Source organism: Trichechus manatus, unplaced genomic scaffold, assembly GCF_000243295.1.
Source record: "Trichechus manatus latirostris isolate Lorelei unplaced genomic scaffold, TriManLat1.0 scaffold00069, whole genome shotgun sequence".
NCBI lineage: Eukaryota > Metazoa > Chordata > Mammalia > Sirenia > Trichechidae > Trichechus > Trichechus manatus.
In genome coordinates, this window is record NW_004444005.1 from 6822784 (window position 1) to 6839434 (window position 16651).

General features: G+C 52.4%; 1 protein-coding gene across 1 annotated transcript in view; it reads left to right on the forward strand.

Moving 5' to 3' along the window:
* Nucleotides 1-16651, forward strand: part of ARHGAP8 (Rho GTPase activating protein 8) — a 54933-nt gene that overhangs the window by 13750 nt on the left and 24532 nt on the right. The window contains exons 2-5 of the mRNA XM_012556561.1: nt 1085-1172; nt 4723-4854; nt 8428-8514; nt 13553-13651. Coding sequence (XP_012412015.1) covers nt 1085-1172; nt 4723-4854; nt 8428-8514; nt 13553-13651 — 406 coding nt within the window. The remainder of the gene's footprint in view (nt 1-1084; nt 1173-4722; nt 4855-8427; nt 8515-13552; nt 13652-16651) is intronic.

The window sequence follows — 16651 nt, forward strand, 5'->3', positions numbered from 1 at the left end:
ATGCCTTTGCATAGTCAATAAAACACAAGTAAACATCTTTCTGGTATTCTCTGCTTTCAGCCAGGATCCATCTGACATCAGCAATGATATCCTTGGTTCTGCGTCTTCTTCTGAGTTGGGCTTGAATTTCTGGCAGTTCCCTGTCGATATATTGCTGCAGCCACTTCTGAATGACCTTCAGCAAAATTTTACTTGCCTGTGATATTAATGATATTGTTCAATCATTTCTGCATTCAGTGGGATCACCTTTCTTGGGAATAGGCATAAATATAGATCTTTTCTAGTCGGTTGGCCAGTTTTCTTAGCAGTTCAGAAAAGTGTAATTTTACCAAAATTGATTCAAGAAGAGTTAGAAAATCCAGATAGTCCTATAAGCTTAAACAATTGAGTTAAGAATTAATAATCACTATTTTCTTCTCTGCTTCCTCCTCTATTATCGTTGGTGTTAGTTCCTGTCGAGTTGATTCTGAATCATGGTGACCCCATAGTGCAGAGTAGAACTGCTCCATAGGGCTTTCAAGACTGTGAACTTTCAGAAAGCCAATCACTAGGCCTTTCTTCCACAGTGCCTCTGGGTGGATTTGAACTGTCATTTTTTTTACTAGTCATTGAGCACTTAACCCTCTTTGCCATTCAGGGACTCCTCCTCCTCCTTACCCCTCTCCAGTATATGCCCATGTAATTTTACAGATGAGTTCCATCAAGTTCAGGACACTGGCTTTGAAGTCAGACACCTATTTTAAATCCTACGTCCCATTAGCCAATGGTATGTGGCTTTGCACTAGTGACTTAACTCCACTAGGTCTCAGTTTTCCATTTGTAAATGAGGGAAGGTATTTCCAGTGTATAGTCGGGTGGTGAAGGTTAACTTGGATACTGCACATAAAGCAGCAAATAGTATAAGTTTATTCAGTAGATTATTGAAAAATAAACATCCTTCTCTGAAAGGTGACTGCCTCTTCAGGCTGGGCTGGTTGCAGATGTCACTTCTTTTTCTAAAGTGCAAGAGGATTTTCCCAGGGAGGCACACTTGTTTGTGTTGGTGCCATGGTGCCTAGGCTTACGTCTGTGTCTGCCCGTCCAGGGGACGACCACTTTGGAAGGAGAGTCATCACGTTCAGCTGCTGCCGCCTGCCCCCTTCTCATGAGCTCAACCACAAGCGGCTACTGGAGTAAGTGTCTCACCTTTCTCTCCTCTGCATGGTCACTCTTTCCTTCTCCTTCGCTCCACCTGAGTCACCTTCACATGTGCCTGATCCCTCCCCAGTCCTGGGCTTTCTTTGTGAACTTTGAACACTGTGCGCATTGTTGGTGGGGTAGGCTCTTTGCTCAGATGAGTCCGTCCGTCTGAGGGCCATCTGCAGAACTTTCCAGAAAAGAGAAGTGCTTGACCTCCTCCCCAGTCACAGGTGCCATGTGGGCCTTTCCCAGTGCTGTCTCTGCAGTCTGGGAGTTGGGGTTGGTTTCCTCTCAGCTGGCCATGTGATGGTCACCCTCCCTCCAGAGTCGTGAGCAATCCATTGATCCTGAACTATGCATCTCCCACGAGACTACAAGTCCTCCCACGGGCCTCCTCTCTGAGGACCTCCTCCCGTGCACAAGGCACTAGATGGACTGTGTGGTTAAAATATACATTTGCCATTTTAACCATTTTTAAGGGTATGATATTAGTTACACTCACCATGTTGTGCAATCATTACCACTATCCATTTTCAAAAGTTTTTCATCATCCCAGACAGAAACTCGGTGGTCCCTGGCTGGCGCAAATGGTTTGTACTCTACTACTAACCAAAAGGTTAGCAGTTCGATCCCATCCAGCAGTGCATGGAAGAAAGCCTTGCAAACTGCTTTCATAAAGATTGTTGTTAGTTGCTTTCGAGTTGATGTGGGACTGCTTGGGTGGCGCAAATGGTTAAGGGCTTGAGCACAAGGTGAAAGTTAGGCAGGTAGAACACACCCAGAGTCACCTAGGAAGACAGACTTGGTGATCTACTTCTGAAAGTTTACAGCCTTGAAAACCCTGTGGAGCCTACTCTGCACAGATGGGGTCGCCATGAGTCTGTAAAGATTACAGCCAAGAAAATCCTGTGCAGCAGTTCTACTCTACAACACGTGGGGTTACCATGAGTTGGAAACGACTCAATGGTAAGGTTTTTTTTTTTCGCTCAATATCCCTTCAACAATAACTACCCATTTTTCTTCCCACCCAGCCCCTGGAAACCACTAGTAAACTTTTGTCTCTGAATTTGCCTGTTCTAGATAGGAAATAGGATTCTTCTTTTATTATCAGTTAAGTCAGATGAGGTCATACTGGAGTAGGGTGCTGTATGGATTGAATTATGTCCCCCCCGCAAAATATATGTTAAATATACTACTATAGCAGTGATTATAATCCCATTTGGGAATAGGGTTTTCTTCGTTGTGTTAATAAGACAGTATTAGTATAGTGTGTGTGTTGAGGCAATGTCTCTTTTTTTGTTTGTTGTTGAAATTTTTTTTTTATTGTACTTTAGATGGAGGTTTACAGAACAAGCTGGCTTCTCATTAAACAATTAGTACACATATTATTTTATGACATTGGTTAACAACCCCACGACATGTCAACAATTTCCCTTCTTGACCTTGGGTTCCCAATCATCAGCTTTCCTGTCCCCTCCTGCCTTCTAGCCCTTGCCCCTGGGCTGGTGTGCCCGTTTAGTCTCGTTTTGTTTTATGGGCCTGTCTAATCTTTGGCTAGAGGGTGAACCTCAGTAGGGACTTCATTACTAAGCTACAAGGGTGTCCAGGGGCCATACTCTTGGGGTTTCTCCAGTCTCTGTCAAGCCAGTAAGTCTGGTCTTTTTTTGTGAGTTAGAATTTTGTTCTACATTTTTCTCCAGCTCTGTCTGGGACCCTCTGTTGTGATCCCAGTCAGAGCAGTCAGGGGTGGTCACCAGGAACCATCTAGTTGTACTGGACTCAGTCTGGTGGAGGTTAGGCAATCTCTTTTGAGATATAAAATGAGCAGATTAAAACCAAGACAGTTGCTGTTGAGTCGATTCCAACTCATAGCAACCCTACAGGACAGAACAGAACTGCCCCCATAGGGTTTTCTAGGCTGTAATCTTTACAGGAGATCACCAGGTCTTTCTCCTGCAGAGCCCCTGAATGGGTTTGAACCGCTGACTTTTGGTAGCAGCTGAACCCTTACCTGTTGTGCCACCGGAGCTCCTTGCAGTTCAGGTAGTTGGTACTTTTGCTAGAGGGCACTCTGACGTCACTTAGACATCAAATGACATCCTTTTGTACATAGTAAGGATCCTTCTGAGGGGTCCCAGCGATGAAGGGCCAGCCGAGCACTGCGGATGGGCCGAGGCTGCTGGATTTTTCTCTGGAAGCAGCTCTGGGAACTTTGGTGCACGTAAGGATCCTGGCAGGGTGCCTTTGCAGGGCACACGGTGAAAGCGGGTGTTCCCTGTCCACAGCCTCAGGGACAACAGACCTGAGTTCCCGGGAGTTTACCTGAATGGATTGTCGAGCAAGTGACGCCTGTCACCACCCACAGGGGAGGAATCCCATCATATGGTGGATAGTAACCCACTACATAGTTGCAAGCGTTGGGCTCTCCAAGAAAGACATGACTTAAGCACAGGCACTGGGTGGAACAATGCTCTATTCACATAGAGGCAGAGTAAGGTCAGCTTGTGTAGTGGGCATTGGTCCTCATGGCCAGTGGTCACTTCCTGAAGCTGATGCAGGGAGATGGTCTGCATGCACGCATCTTGTGCTGGAGGACAAGGGCCCTGTTTTCTCCCTGCTGGGAGCAGATATGGAAGTGGGGTTAGCCAGGTGCCATACAATACACCTGGGTGTAATGCCATATAATGCAGTTCCTGGAAATGTTGACGTGTGCTTAGGACAACAGGGGAGTGATGTGCTGCTATGGGATGTGTTCTGGCTCAAGATGCCCCGGGGAAAGGAGACAGTGCACACTCTCATTCCATCCAAAAAGCCAGGCCACCACATTTGGCCCTCAGAGGTGGCACTTCGACTGCTCCCTTCCACATGGGTCATTTACAAAATGCATGCCTAGGTGATGGTATGTGGGACTTGATGGGTGACCTCTTGGCCAGCTCAACATCAGGGACCACCTGCCGACATGATGGTGGAGGTCTGAATGGTCCTGGAGACCTTCCTCCTACAAATGGCTAGATGCGGTCTTCTGCCTTCGTGACGCCAAGACAATTTTCTCCAGGTGTGGCCAGGAGGGATCATGGGCAATGCAGCCACTAAGTGTGATAAATGGGAGCTGTGCTGTGCTTACACTGTTGGAGAAGGTCAGATGGTAGAGGCAGTGCGCAGAGTCAGGATTCTACCTTTACGGTAAAAACAAGTGTCAGGAAGTTGATCTGGATAGGAGGAGCTGCTGGCTTCTAGAGGTGCTGCAGAACAGAAGGGAGGTGGACAGAAAGTTATACGGCTTTGTGGATAAAAGCTGGGCTGTGGAGTCCAGTGGTTCTGGGTTTGAATCCCAGATGACCTTGGGTGAGTTACTCAAAGGCTCTGAACCTCAGCTGTCATCAAAGGTAGGGAGATGGCTCCCCCTAGTGCCTGGCTCTGGATGTAACACTGCATGGCCCAGGGCTGCACCCCAGGGAGTAGCCACGAGCTTCCATGGAGAGGGGACATATTTGGTTTTGATAAGAGGGTGGGTCTGTAACCAGGTCTCGTGTTTGCACCCAGGTATCTGAAGTACACGTTGGACCAGTATGTAGAGAACGATTACACCCTCATCTACTTCCACTATGGGTTGAACAGCCGGAACAAGCCATCCCTGGGCTGGCTCCAAAGTGCCTACAAGGAGTTTGACCGGAAGTGGGTACCCGAGAGCCTTCCTGGCATGCAGCTGGTGGGCCGCACAGTGTGGGCTGCATGTGGCAGGGGAGGGGGAGGTGACACGAGGGGCCACAGACGGTGCAGTGGGAAAGGAGAGAGCTACCGAGGGCCAGACAGGGTGGTCTGGGTGGGGATCACTGCCCTCAGGGCCAGGGGCTCTGTCCAGCTTTGGCCCCTAGGGCAAGGGTCGGCAAACTTGTCCTATAAAGGACCAGACAGTGAATAATTCAGCTCTGAGGTCCATACGCTCTCTGTCGCAACTCCTCACCTCTGCTGCTGTAGCGCAAAATCAGCCTTAGGCAATTCGTAAATGAATAGGTGGGCCATGTTCTAATAAAACTTTATTTATGGACACTGAGATGTGAATTTCCCATCATCCGCATGTGCCATGAAATGTTCTTCTTTTGATATATTCCCTAACCATGTAAAAACGTAAAGCCATGCTTAGCCTCTGCAGGGTTCAAAATCAGGTGGTGGACTGGACTTGGTCCTCGGTCCCTAATCTGCCATCTCCACAGCACTTTACAGTTTGCAGGGGCTTTCCCCTGTTTGGTCTCGGTGAGGTGGGTGGTCCCCATTTATAGATGAGGACAAAGAGGCCCCAGACAGCAAGTCACTTACCTGTGGTCAGTCCACCCTGGGCCCCGCCTCCCTCTCCCACTCTACACTCCTTAATGTCCACAGCCGCCTGGAACCAGCAGGCTTTTTCTGAGCACCATCTTGCCTAATGATCGACTTTGTGATTTATTTGCCTAATGGACTGCACTGCTGGGCGTTAATGTCGATACCCTGAATGCCTCTGCGTTTTCCTTCTTCAAAGTCTTCTTTTTTTTATTTTTATTTTTTATTGTGCATTAGATGAAGGTTCACAGAGCAAATTAGTTTCTCAGTGAACGACTCATACACATATTGCTTTGTGACATTGGTTGCCAACCCCGAGACGTGTCAACACTCTCCCCTTCTCGACCTTGGGTTCCCCATTTCCATTTGTCCAGCTTTCCTGTCCTCTCCTGCCTTCTCATCCTTGCCCCTGGGCTGGTGTGCCCATTTAGTCTCATATACACGGTTGAGCTACACGTATTATTGTTTGTTTTATAGGGCTGTCTAATCTGTGGCTGAAGGGTATTCTTCAAAATCTTCTCAAACCTATAATGGAAACTTGATTTTCGAGTGAATAAGGCAGCGGGAGGCAGTGCCTGGATTTTCCTGGAAGCCCTCCCTCCCCTACCTCCTCCACTGCCTTTGGGATCTTGCTATCATGGTGCAAACGGTTTGCACTTGACCACTAACCTAAAGGTCAGCAGTTTGAACCCACCCAGTGGCACTGCAGAAGAAAGGCCTGGTGATCTTCTTCCATTAAGATTACTGCCAAGAAAACCCTACAGAGCAGTTCTACTTGAGTTTTAAGATGCAGGATCACCATGAGTTGGAATTGACCCGACAGTAACTATTTTGGGTTTTGTAGGCTATCATTGTGAGTAGAACCTTTGGAGTCATTTCTTGATTTCCTGAAGCTTTGTTGCTGCACTTTTGCAATCATATACTGGGCACCTGTTATGTGTCCGGCCCTGTGGGGTGTCCGAGACGACCAAGGCCCAGCTCCAGCCCTCCATGAAGCCTTTCTGGATTGTCCCTGGAGAACCAGTGGCCCCTCCTCCTTAGCCCCACTGTCCCAGAGCAGATGCCGATCCCAGCACCTCACAGCGGCGTGTTTGGGAACAAGTCTGCCCCCGCCCCAGGCTGTGACCCCTGGCTCCTCTGTCCCCCTCACGCACAGGAGAGGGTCTGCAAGCTCTTGATAAGTGTTTGGTGGTTGGTGGAGGAGTGATGTTGGACCAGCAATAAGTAATGAGCTTCCAGCTGGGTAATTTCAGGAGAGCTTCGTTGTAATTCTGGGTAATTCTGCATGGAGGAGGTGGCCTTTGGCCTGCCCCTGGAATGACAAGCAGGACATTGCTATTTGGGAAACAGAGAAGATTGTTTCTGGAACAAGGTGTGACCAGACACAAGAAATGGCAAGGTGGACAGGCTGCAGCAGTTCGGAGGGCTAGACTCAGGGGTTCTTGTGGGAACCGTAGGGTAAGGCAGCAAAGAAGGGAGGATGGGTTGTGGTCCTGAGGCCCATGCTGAAGATGCTTGACTTTGCTTAGGAAGCAGTGGGAGCCATGGAAGGTGCTTGAGGGGGAGTGAGTGACATGCTGAAGTGGCAGTTTTAGGAAGCTCAGAGGACAGCAGAAGGGCATGCATAGGTGGCCTTTCTTGAGCTGAAACGGATACACATTTTCCCCTTTCCCATGTGACCAATAAAAGTGCACCCCAGTTTCCTTGAAGTGAGAGGCCCTTGCCCGACTTCCATCTGCCAGAAGTCAGCCAAAGAAATGAACTGGGGAAAATCAGCCAGCGGTGGTTTCCCCTTTCCTGTCAGGGGATGAGGGGGGCGTGGGGTGGGCTGCTGGTGTCCCACTTCAACAGTGGATACCTTCCACTGGGGAGAAAGTGTTGGAATCCCTGAAAGTGTAGCTAAGGCTTGCCAATTGCAGATGTTTGCCATCTGGCTGGGGACTTGGGCTCCGTGTCACAGGGAGTGACGTCACCAGGTGGGGCATGGAGGCCAGCCCTGACCAGTGTGGGGAGGCCGTCTGTGCATTCACGCTGAAGGGCGTGGATGAGGGACGCCGTCCAGGGGAGCGAATGGGAACAGAGACTTCCTGGTGAGCGGTCTTTTAACCAGGCTCAGAGGAAACTAGGCAGCATGAAAGGAAGGTCATGGTCTTGGTCAGTTTGCAAACAGAAGGAGGCAGACTTGTTTCGTGTGGCTCTCCCACTTCCCATGAGGATGGACCAAGACCGATGAAGGGAAAGCATCCTAGGTGTCAGAGCCGTCCAACAGCAAAGCGTCTGCCTAGGGGGTAGTGAGTTCCCTGTGACTGGAGGTATACCATCCAATGAGAGGAGATTTATGCAGCCATGGTTTTTAGCCAGCCAGTTTCCTGCATTCTTTTCTGTTCTCTCTGCCCTTGCCTCTCACCCTCCAGGCTTTCTTCCAGTCTGCTCTTTTTAAGGAAGAACTGATGGGTTGCGAAGTTTGTGACCCCCTTCCCCACCAGTGTGAGAGAATGCCTGTAAAAACACCAAACCAAACGTGTTGCCGTTGAGTCAATTCCAACTCATAGCGACCCTATAGGACAGAGCAGAGCTGCCCCACAGGGTTTCCAAGGAGCTGCTAGTGGATTTGAACTGCCAGCCTTTTGGTTAGCAGGTGAGCTCTTAACCACTCTGCCACCAGGGTGGGGTCTAATCCAAGATATGAGGAGTTCTGCAAACTGTCAAGTGCTGTGTGAGTGCCTGGAGTTGGCAGTGAGCGCGGGGCCCTGGATCCTGATTCTCCCTGTGTTTCAGCCTCTTCTCTTTTTTGTTTGACTTCTTTAAGTTGACTGTTGAGATGGAACGTTCCGAGAGAACACGTGTGTGAAGATGACCGCTTTGCGGTAATTCGGGTTGGGGTGTGTCTCAGAGTATTAGCAGCCTGAGGCTCTGCATTTCCCTCCTCAGGTACAAGAAGAACTTGAAGGCCCTGTACGTGGTGCACCCCACCAATTTCATCAAGATTCTGTGGAGAATTTTCAAACCCCTCATCAGGTGGGTGTCACCCTGGGGACCATCTCCCTAGGGCAAAGAGTTCATTTCTGGGTGTCAACGGGAAGGGCTGGCCCTGTCTGGGCACCCAGAGGTCCTGTCTCTGAGGCACCCGTGTTCCTGGGCCACCCCACATCCCTGTGGGTCTGCGATGGGTCAGAGTCTGGCCGAGGTTGTCCGCTATGACCCACTGACCATCACAGACAGGAGTGCCGGCTGGTGATACTTGCAAGGTTCACACGGGGTGTTTTAAATGCCCCCTGGGCCAGAGCAATGACATTATGCAGCCGTGTCAGGGTCCCCAAGTCCACCTTCATGTTGGAGTCCCCAAGTCCACCATCAGGATCAGTGATTCACTAGCAGGATTCACAGAACTCAGACCACCTGTTATACTCACGGTTGCAGTTTATTACAGTGCGAGAAGACTGGTGGAAATTAGCCAAGGTAAAAAGTGCGTGAGGCAGTGTCCAGGAGTGACCAGGGGCCCCTCCAGCTGTCCTCTCCCTGTGGAGTCATGTGGATGTACCTGATTCTCTCAGCAACGATGAGTCACAACACGTACAGAGGATTGCCAGCCAGGCAAGGTCAGCTGAGCTTCAGTGTCCAGGGTTTTTGTTGGGAGTCAGTCACACGGACACGGAGTGTCCGTGTGGCTGACCTTAGTTCCTCAGTCTCTAGCCCCTCCAGTGGTCAAACTGATACTGCATGGCCCAAGGCCCCCACCATAGACCATGATGTTAGCACAGACCATCTGTTGTGGCCTGAAGCCCCAGGTAAACAAAGACACTCTTAACAGAGAGGACATAACCAGGGCTTAGAGGCCACCTCCCAGGAGCTGTTCAATGACCAGACCTTTAGAACGTGCAGGGTTCAGAAAACCCAGACCTGAGTCAGCCCTTGACTGCCCAGACCCAGATCGAGGCCTGCAGAAATGAAGCTGATGGTGGGGAGAAGCAGTGTCCATCGATTCCTCCATGCTGATTCTCCCCCCACGGCCCCAGCCTGCCTCACTAGTGGAGGCGAGAGCTCAAGGGGAAGGGGCAGCCTGGCAGAGGCCGGGAAGACGTCTTCCCTCTCCCTCCATATCGGCCATATGCATCAGGCACAAACTGCAGAGAGACCCAGAGACGCATTTAATGCTCACGGCTCTGTGGGCGCCTGTGGGTCAGGCCCAGTCCCTGCCTGGGGGCTCTTGGTTCAGTGGGCCCAGACGCTCTTGACTGAGATTAGAATGCTTAGGTGCAGCGGCTGCTTCTGTGAGAGGGGGGAGCCGTGTGGAGGGTGGAGCTGTTGTGGGTGCTCTGAGATGCCCCCCTTGTTAACAAATCCTGCTGCAACCCTCAACTGCACCTCAATGTTGTGGAAGGCGTAAGTCTCATCTCCTTCTGGAACTGAGTTAATGAACAGTCAGGAGTTCGAAAGCTTTGCTGGCAGGGGCTTGAGCCTCCCTCCCCACCAGGGGTCAAAGCAGTCATCCCAGAGAAACTCATCTGTGGGTCAGATATGAGTCTCCTCGGGTCCGCAGGCTCCACTTCAGAATATTCTGGAGCAGCGGACTTGAGTTTATTCCCGTCTGTTTGTTGCACTAGAATTCCCGGCAGTGTGTCCCACCTGGTTACCTGTGCTGCAGAGGAGCACCACTGGGGAGGTGGGGTCCGCACGTTTTGTGCTGTTTCACCGGCACCCGTGTGCTGGTGCCATAGTTGATGCAGCAAGGAAGCCCGTCCTGGCTCCTCCCTTGTCCAGAAAAGTTCAGACGCTCTAGAGTTCTGTTGTCGGGTGCTGTCGAGTCGGTTCTGACCCATAGCGACCTTATGTACAACAGAACGAAACACTGCCTGGTCCTGCGCCATCCTCACAATCGTTGCTATATTTGAGCCCATTGTTGCAGCCACTGTGTCATTCCATCTTGTTGAGGGTCTTCCTCTTTTTCACTGACCCTCTACTTTACCGAGCATGGTGTCCTTCTCCAGGGACTGGTCCCCCCTGATAACATGTCCAAAGTATGTGTGATGTAGTCTCGTTACCTTTGCTTCCAAGGAGCCTTCTGGCTGTACTTCTTCCAAGACAGATTTGTTCGTTCTTCTGGATGTCCATGGCATATTCGATATTCTTCACCAACACCACAATTCAAAGGCATCAATTCTTCAGTCTTCCTTATTCATTGTCCAGAGAGCTCTAGAAAGCTCTAAAGTTCTTGAAAAACAATATTCCCCCGTACCTGCTCTGTTTGCTGTGTGACAGCTGAGATGACAAAGTGGTTCTGGAGCCAGACAGCTGGGGCTCGAGTCCAGCTCTGCCCCTTACCCTGGGCCAGAGATGCAAGCACACCCTGCCTCAGTTTCCCCAGGTGGCTGATGACGCTGCTTGAGCCATATCGTTGTTACGGCAACTCGGAACATGTCAAGTGTTTAGATAGGGCTTGCTTGGCAAATACTCATTAAGTATTAGCTGCTAGTGTTGTTTTCTTAAAAAAATTATTATCGTTTTGTGATTATAATTTCTTATGCACTTTCTGTGTGCCAGGCGCCCCACAACAAGCCCATGAGGTTGGTCATATTTTCCCTGTTTCAGAGATGAGGCGGGTGATGCTCAGGGAGGTTATGGAAATCACACAGCCAGTCCCTGTGTGGGTTCTGCTCTCATCCCCACTCAGGTGTGGGCAACTGTGGACGGCTCCCAGCGAGGACCACAGGAATTGGGGTAGGGAGCCCTGTGGCTGGGACAGGCCTGCCTCTTGTCCCCATGTGCTGTGGGCAGCCATGTGACCTCCCTGAGCCCCAGAGTCCTCGCTTGAAAGTGGACGAAGTGGCCTAGTGCAGCAGCTCTCAAGTGCCCCCATGCGAGGGGGTGCTCTGTGGCCTGGCCCAGACTCCTGATCCGGACCCGCTGCGGGCAGGAGCAGGTGGCCACGGCTCTAACAGAACCCCGGTGATTCCACTGCACTCCGTGTGAGGGACCACTGGGCCTTGGGCCCCTCGGATGTGAGAGCAAGGGCCGGGCCCAGGGTGTGGCTGGTGCCAGGAGGGTCGGGAAGAAGTGTAGAGAAAGAGGTCGGGGTGTGTCCTGCGTGGACAGGGGTTTGGCATCGTGGCCCCTGGAGCTCTGAAAGCTGACCTCTGTCTTAGCAGACGACTCACACAGATGGCGCGACTCCCTCTGTCCCTCAGTGGCCCCTCTGATCACACGGTGTCTGACACGCTCTTCACAGCCCCAGAGGAACCTCAGGCGTCCTTTGAGAGTAGGCTGACTGCCCCCAAGCCCTGTGGGGTCTGGATGGTGGGCAGCAAGGATGCTCCCTGGTCCCCTGGCTGTGCACAGTCAGAAGCCCCAGGTGGCGCGAGCCCCAGTAGGACCTGCCCGTGTCCCTGCCCTTTCTCTGTCACGGTGCATTGGTGGCTATTCAGCAGCTTGACCTTTCATGGTTCCCTGCACCCTGCATCCTGCACAGACCTCCCTCCAGTCTAAGGCCCCCAGGCAGCTGGAGGGGGTCAGTCTTGGGACTGATCCTTTCTCGTCCACTAGGGGGGAGCCCGTGCACAGCTTGGCCACCCAGGTTCTGGGCTCCTGATAGATCAGTTCCAGGATGTGGCCGCTTCCTGGGTGCTGGCACAGGGCCAGGCATTTCACCTCTGTTAACCCGTTGGCCCTCTTAACTGCTCCCGGAAGGGGTACTGGTATTACCCCCATTTTCCAGCTGAGGAAACCGAGACTCGTTAATAACACTGACGGTCACAGGTACCCAGTGTCCCCCATGTGTCAGGTGGTATACTAGTTTACAGAATAGCCTCAATCTGCCCTCCCAGCTCACTTGGAAGGGAGAACTCCGTTTTTCAGAGAGGTGCTGAGGTCCCGGGAGGTGGAGTGATTGCCTGGGGGACTAAGGGGAGAAGGTAGAGGCATTGGATTTGGCCCAGGCATGTCTGGCCTCATACACACACTCCTTGCGGTCTCCGGGGGTACACTGTCACGAAGGGTAACTTAGAGAGTGCCTCGCTTGGTCGCCGCCCTCACGGGGCCTCTCTCAGAGAGAGGGGATGGCCAGATATGAAGGAACAGCCAGCCCTGACACCATGAGCCAGCTGTGACTGTTCCCTCGGGTGGGCCATGTCCATTCCCACCAGGCCAAGTTACCATGCTTTATGGGTTGATTTGTGTCCCCCAGAAAGAGCTGTTCAAGTCCTAATACTTGGTATTTGTAAATGGGACCTTGTTTAGAAATAGGGTCTTTGTAGATGTGATTAGTTAACACGAGGTCGTACAGGAGTGGGGGGGTGTCCTCATCCTATATGACTGGTGTCCTCTCAAAAGAAGAGACACAGAGGGAAGACATCCAAGTGAGGACGGAGGCAGAGATTGAAGTGATGTTGCCACAAGCCAAGGACTGCCTGGGGCCACCAGAAGCTGGATGGGGCAAAGAAGGATCTTCCCCTAGAGCGTCCGGGGGGAGCGTGACCCAGCTGACGCCCTGCTTTTAGAGTTCTGGCCTCCAGAACTGTGGGACAATGAACATCTGTGTTTTAACCCCCCTATTTGTCGTACTTTTAATACCCATACACCCCACCCCCGTGGGGTCCTTTGTCATGGCTCCCGTGCCCCCACCCATTCAGGCTCCCTTCCTCGGTAGCAGGAGGTGCCAGGAAGGGCCTGTCGCCAGCCTGTCCTCTCAGCCTCTCTGTACACGGTGGCTTCAGGGTCCCCCGCCAGCTCCCTGGGAAAGATATGCTCCGCAGCACTCCTCGGCCTCGCCTGTATCTATGCAAATCCACAGCCAACTGGATTGAAGGCAGATATGTATTTTTATGTAGATGAGACTCTCGAAGAGTGTTGGGCGCATCCTCGATCTTACAGGAGCGCAGCATCTCCACACTTGCGCTGCGTCGATTATATGCGGGTTCTGATCTGTGTCTGCATTTACATCTTCTTAATATGAAAAATGTCTGCATTGTTCCTTCGGTCTGCTGCCAGCTTCCCCTCCCCCGGCCCCTAGCTTCCCTGCTCCTGCCTCATCGTTTCTATTCTCTTGCTTCTGCTTTTTTAGCCACAAGTTTGGGAAAAAAATCACCTATTTCAACTACTTGAGCGAGCTCCGGGAACACCTCAAATATGACCAGCTGATCATCCCCCCAGAGGTTGTCTGGTGAGTCTTGCATTCCAGTCTCCCCGTCCAAGAACGTCAGGAGCTTATTGGCAACGTGCGCTCGGCCCGATTCTGCTCAGAAATCCGCCGCGTCGACAGAGACGAGCAGTCAAAGATGCTGACTGCTGAGTCAGAGAAGCAAAACGGTGTATGGTTTCCTACGGGGACGGGTGTTTCCTCCCCCACCACTGCAGCGCTCTCTCCATACGAAAACCCTAGTGGCCACTGCTATCTACTGACGGTTCTGGCTTTGGGGCAGAGTGTTTGGAATGAGATGCTCCCTGCACACGTGCTGTGAACGACAGCCCGTCCCGCGGCCCTTTGCTCCCCGCAAGCCTTGTTGATGTGTCTGCTACTTCATTTTATGCAGCACGGCACCCCCCTCCGACAGACTCTCACTGTAGACTTCGATGAGCAGAAAGCAGCCCGCCGGAGAAGGTGGTGGTGGGCCTTGGCCCCAGTGCAGGGCGGGGATGGAGGCCAGCCGAGCCTGCATCTGCCCTGTGCATCTCCCTCCTGGGGGGGCTCCTCTGCAGGAGCAGACCCTCAGCAAGGTGCAGGAAGTGAGGTAGGCAGCCCTGAAGGAGGAGTGGATACGTTGTGTCCACTCGTCCAGTGTTTGGGGTGCTCCCGCTGTGTGCTAGGCCACATGCAGGGTGCTGGGGGTACAGGGATGTGGAGGAGGGGTGCTCCCAGGCTAAGTGGGGGCCACAAGGCAACAGAACAGGGACTGCAGAAAGCACTGAACTCAGCTGGGGGGTGATGGCAATCAGGGGAGTCTTCCTGAAAGAGGTGACTTTTTTTTTTTAAATTTTGGGTGAGATTATACACAACACAGCACATACCCATTCAATAATTTTTACATGTCCAGGCCGTTGACAATGGTTACATACTTCGCACTGGGTCAGTTTTCTCTGTCCATATTGTTTTACCACCGTTAACTTAGGCTTGGCCCCTTGGAGAGTTCTCGTCTCTTTTAGAGTTACTCTTGTCCATTTGATCTCATACAGATGATTCTTGAAAAGAGCGTGATGCTCAAGATGAACATTCTTTATTAAATGAGGTAAATTGTCGTTATGTTTAAAGATGACTTGATGGGACAGTTTTGGTTCAAGGCTTAAAAGCTATTTTCAGGCAATAGATTTGAGGGTTTAGGAGGTGACCCTGGAAGTGAGCTTCAGAAGAACCATTGGCCAGATGGACAAGACAGGGAAGGTCCACTCCTGCAGAAGGAGTTTCTCGTGCAAACACACGTAAGGGACATGCCAGAGGTCGTCTCATGGGGGTCCCGGGTGCCAGGTGGAGGGGCTGGACTGGCCCCTAGGGCCGTGGAGAGGTGTGCATAAGGGAATCCCTGGTTGGCTGTGGGCTTTGTGGAGACCTCCTCCCCACCAGGCTGCAGTGGGGCCGGGGGCGTGGGTGCTGGCTGGGAGCCTGAGGTGGGCTCCAGAATGTATTTTTAGCAGCTTTCTTGGGGCAGTCTGGTGACAGAAGGTAACTTTGTGTCCTCTGGTATAGGAATGTGATGAAGGCTCAGCTGGGATGAAATGGGATGGTGTTGGGGAGACCCCCAGCCTGGCCTCTTCGTGGCCTTGAGTGGAATGCACAGGGGTCTGTGGTCAGAAGGGCACGAGGTGCCGGGAATGGGGAGAGGGCTTGGGCATTGGGAGCTCCTGCCTGGGGCCGCCAGGACCGCTGCTGCAGAGTCCCCACGGACACCCGGGATCCTGAGCTCTGGGTGGGGGTGGTGTGGGGGGCTGTGACTCTGCAGCTTAGAAACCACCCTCTCCAGTTGCTGTGAGCACTGAAGGCTGAGACCCCGGCACAGGGGACACGGTGGGCTTGGGGTCCTCAATCCGGGGCTGTAGTCCCAGCTGGCAACTTGTGCCGGTCACTGGGCCTCACCTCACCTTGGTCTCCCCATCTGTAAAGTGAGGGTGCAGAGCCCTCTGCTGTGGGGCCGTGGAGCCAGAGAACCCAGAGCCTGGCTCTCGGGGGCCACCCCGTGCAGGGAGTAGCCCACGTGTGCAATCGCGGCTCCCTCCTGCTCGCAGCCAGCTTAGCTTCAGCCCTTCCAGCAGGCCCTCCTGACCTCTGAACGCCCTCCCCGACGGCCCGCGGCCCCTCACTGTAGATTCCTGGGCACCCGTCCCCAGGGTCTGCACCCCTGTCCCGCCGGGGCGAGGTGGGGTCCATCTGGGTCACTGCTATAGCCACAGTGCCCAGCAAGTAGTAGGACCTCAATACATACGTGCTTGCGTGAAGGAAGGAAGGATGCCGTGAGCTAAAGGAAGTCAAAGTAGCGGGTAACCTGTTGAACGGTGACTTTTTTAAAAAAACATGGAGCTGCCCCCTCCTCATCACAGTGTATCCATTCTCCTCTCAGTTCACTTGTTCAGTCATGTTTTTATTCGCTTATCCGACAAACATTAAGCACCTATCATGTGTCGAGTGGACAGGGCAACGTTTGATTTTGTTACGCGTAAGGTTGTCGTGAATTGGAGCCGACTGGACGGCAGCTGACTACAACGACATGCGTCCCTGGTGCTGGGGATAAGACCGTGGACAGAAGGCCGAGGTCCCCGCACCCTTTTGAACCAGCTCGTGTCTGGAATTCACAAGGCCAGTGGCCACACGGCCTCCAGGGCTGACCCACGGCAACCAGGCCTGGAGGCTGAACCCTTTGCTGGTCACAGGGGGCCACCTGGTCTGGGGCTGGCAGGAGCAACCGGGCCTTAGAGAGGCCTTGGAGTGCCCTTCTCGCCATTTATGTGAAGACCTCAGTGCAATGGGGATTGTGTACGCACACGTGTGTATGTGTACACGTGTGTGTATACATGTGTGTCTGTGCATGTGTGTATGTGTACAGTGTGTGCATACACGTGTGGTTGTGCACGTGTGTGTGTGATGGGGATGAGGCAGTGCACGCGCGTGTGCGTGTGATCGGGATGTGGCAGTGCACGCGCGTGTGCGTGTGATGGGGATGTGGCAGTGCACGCG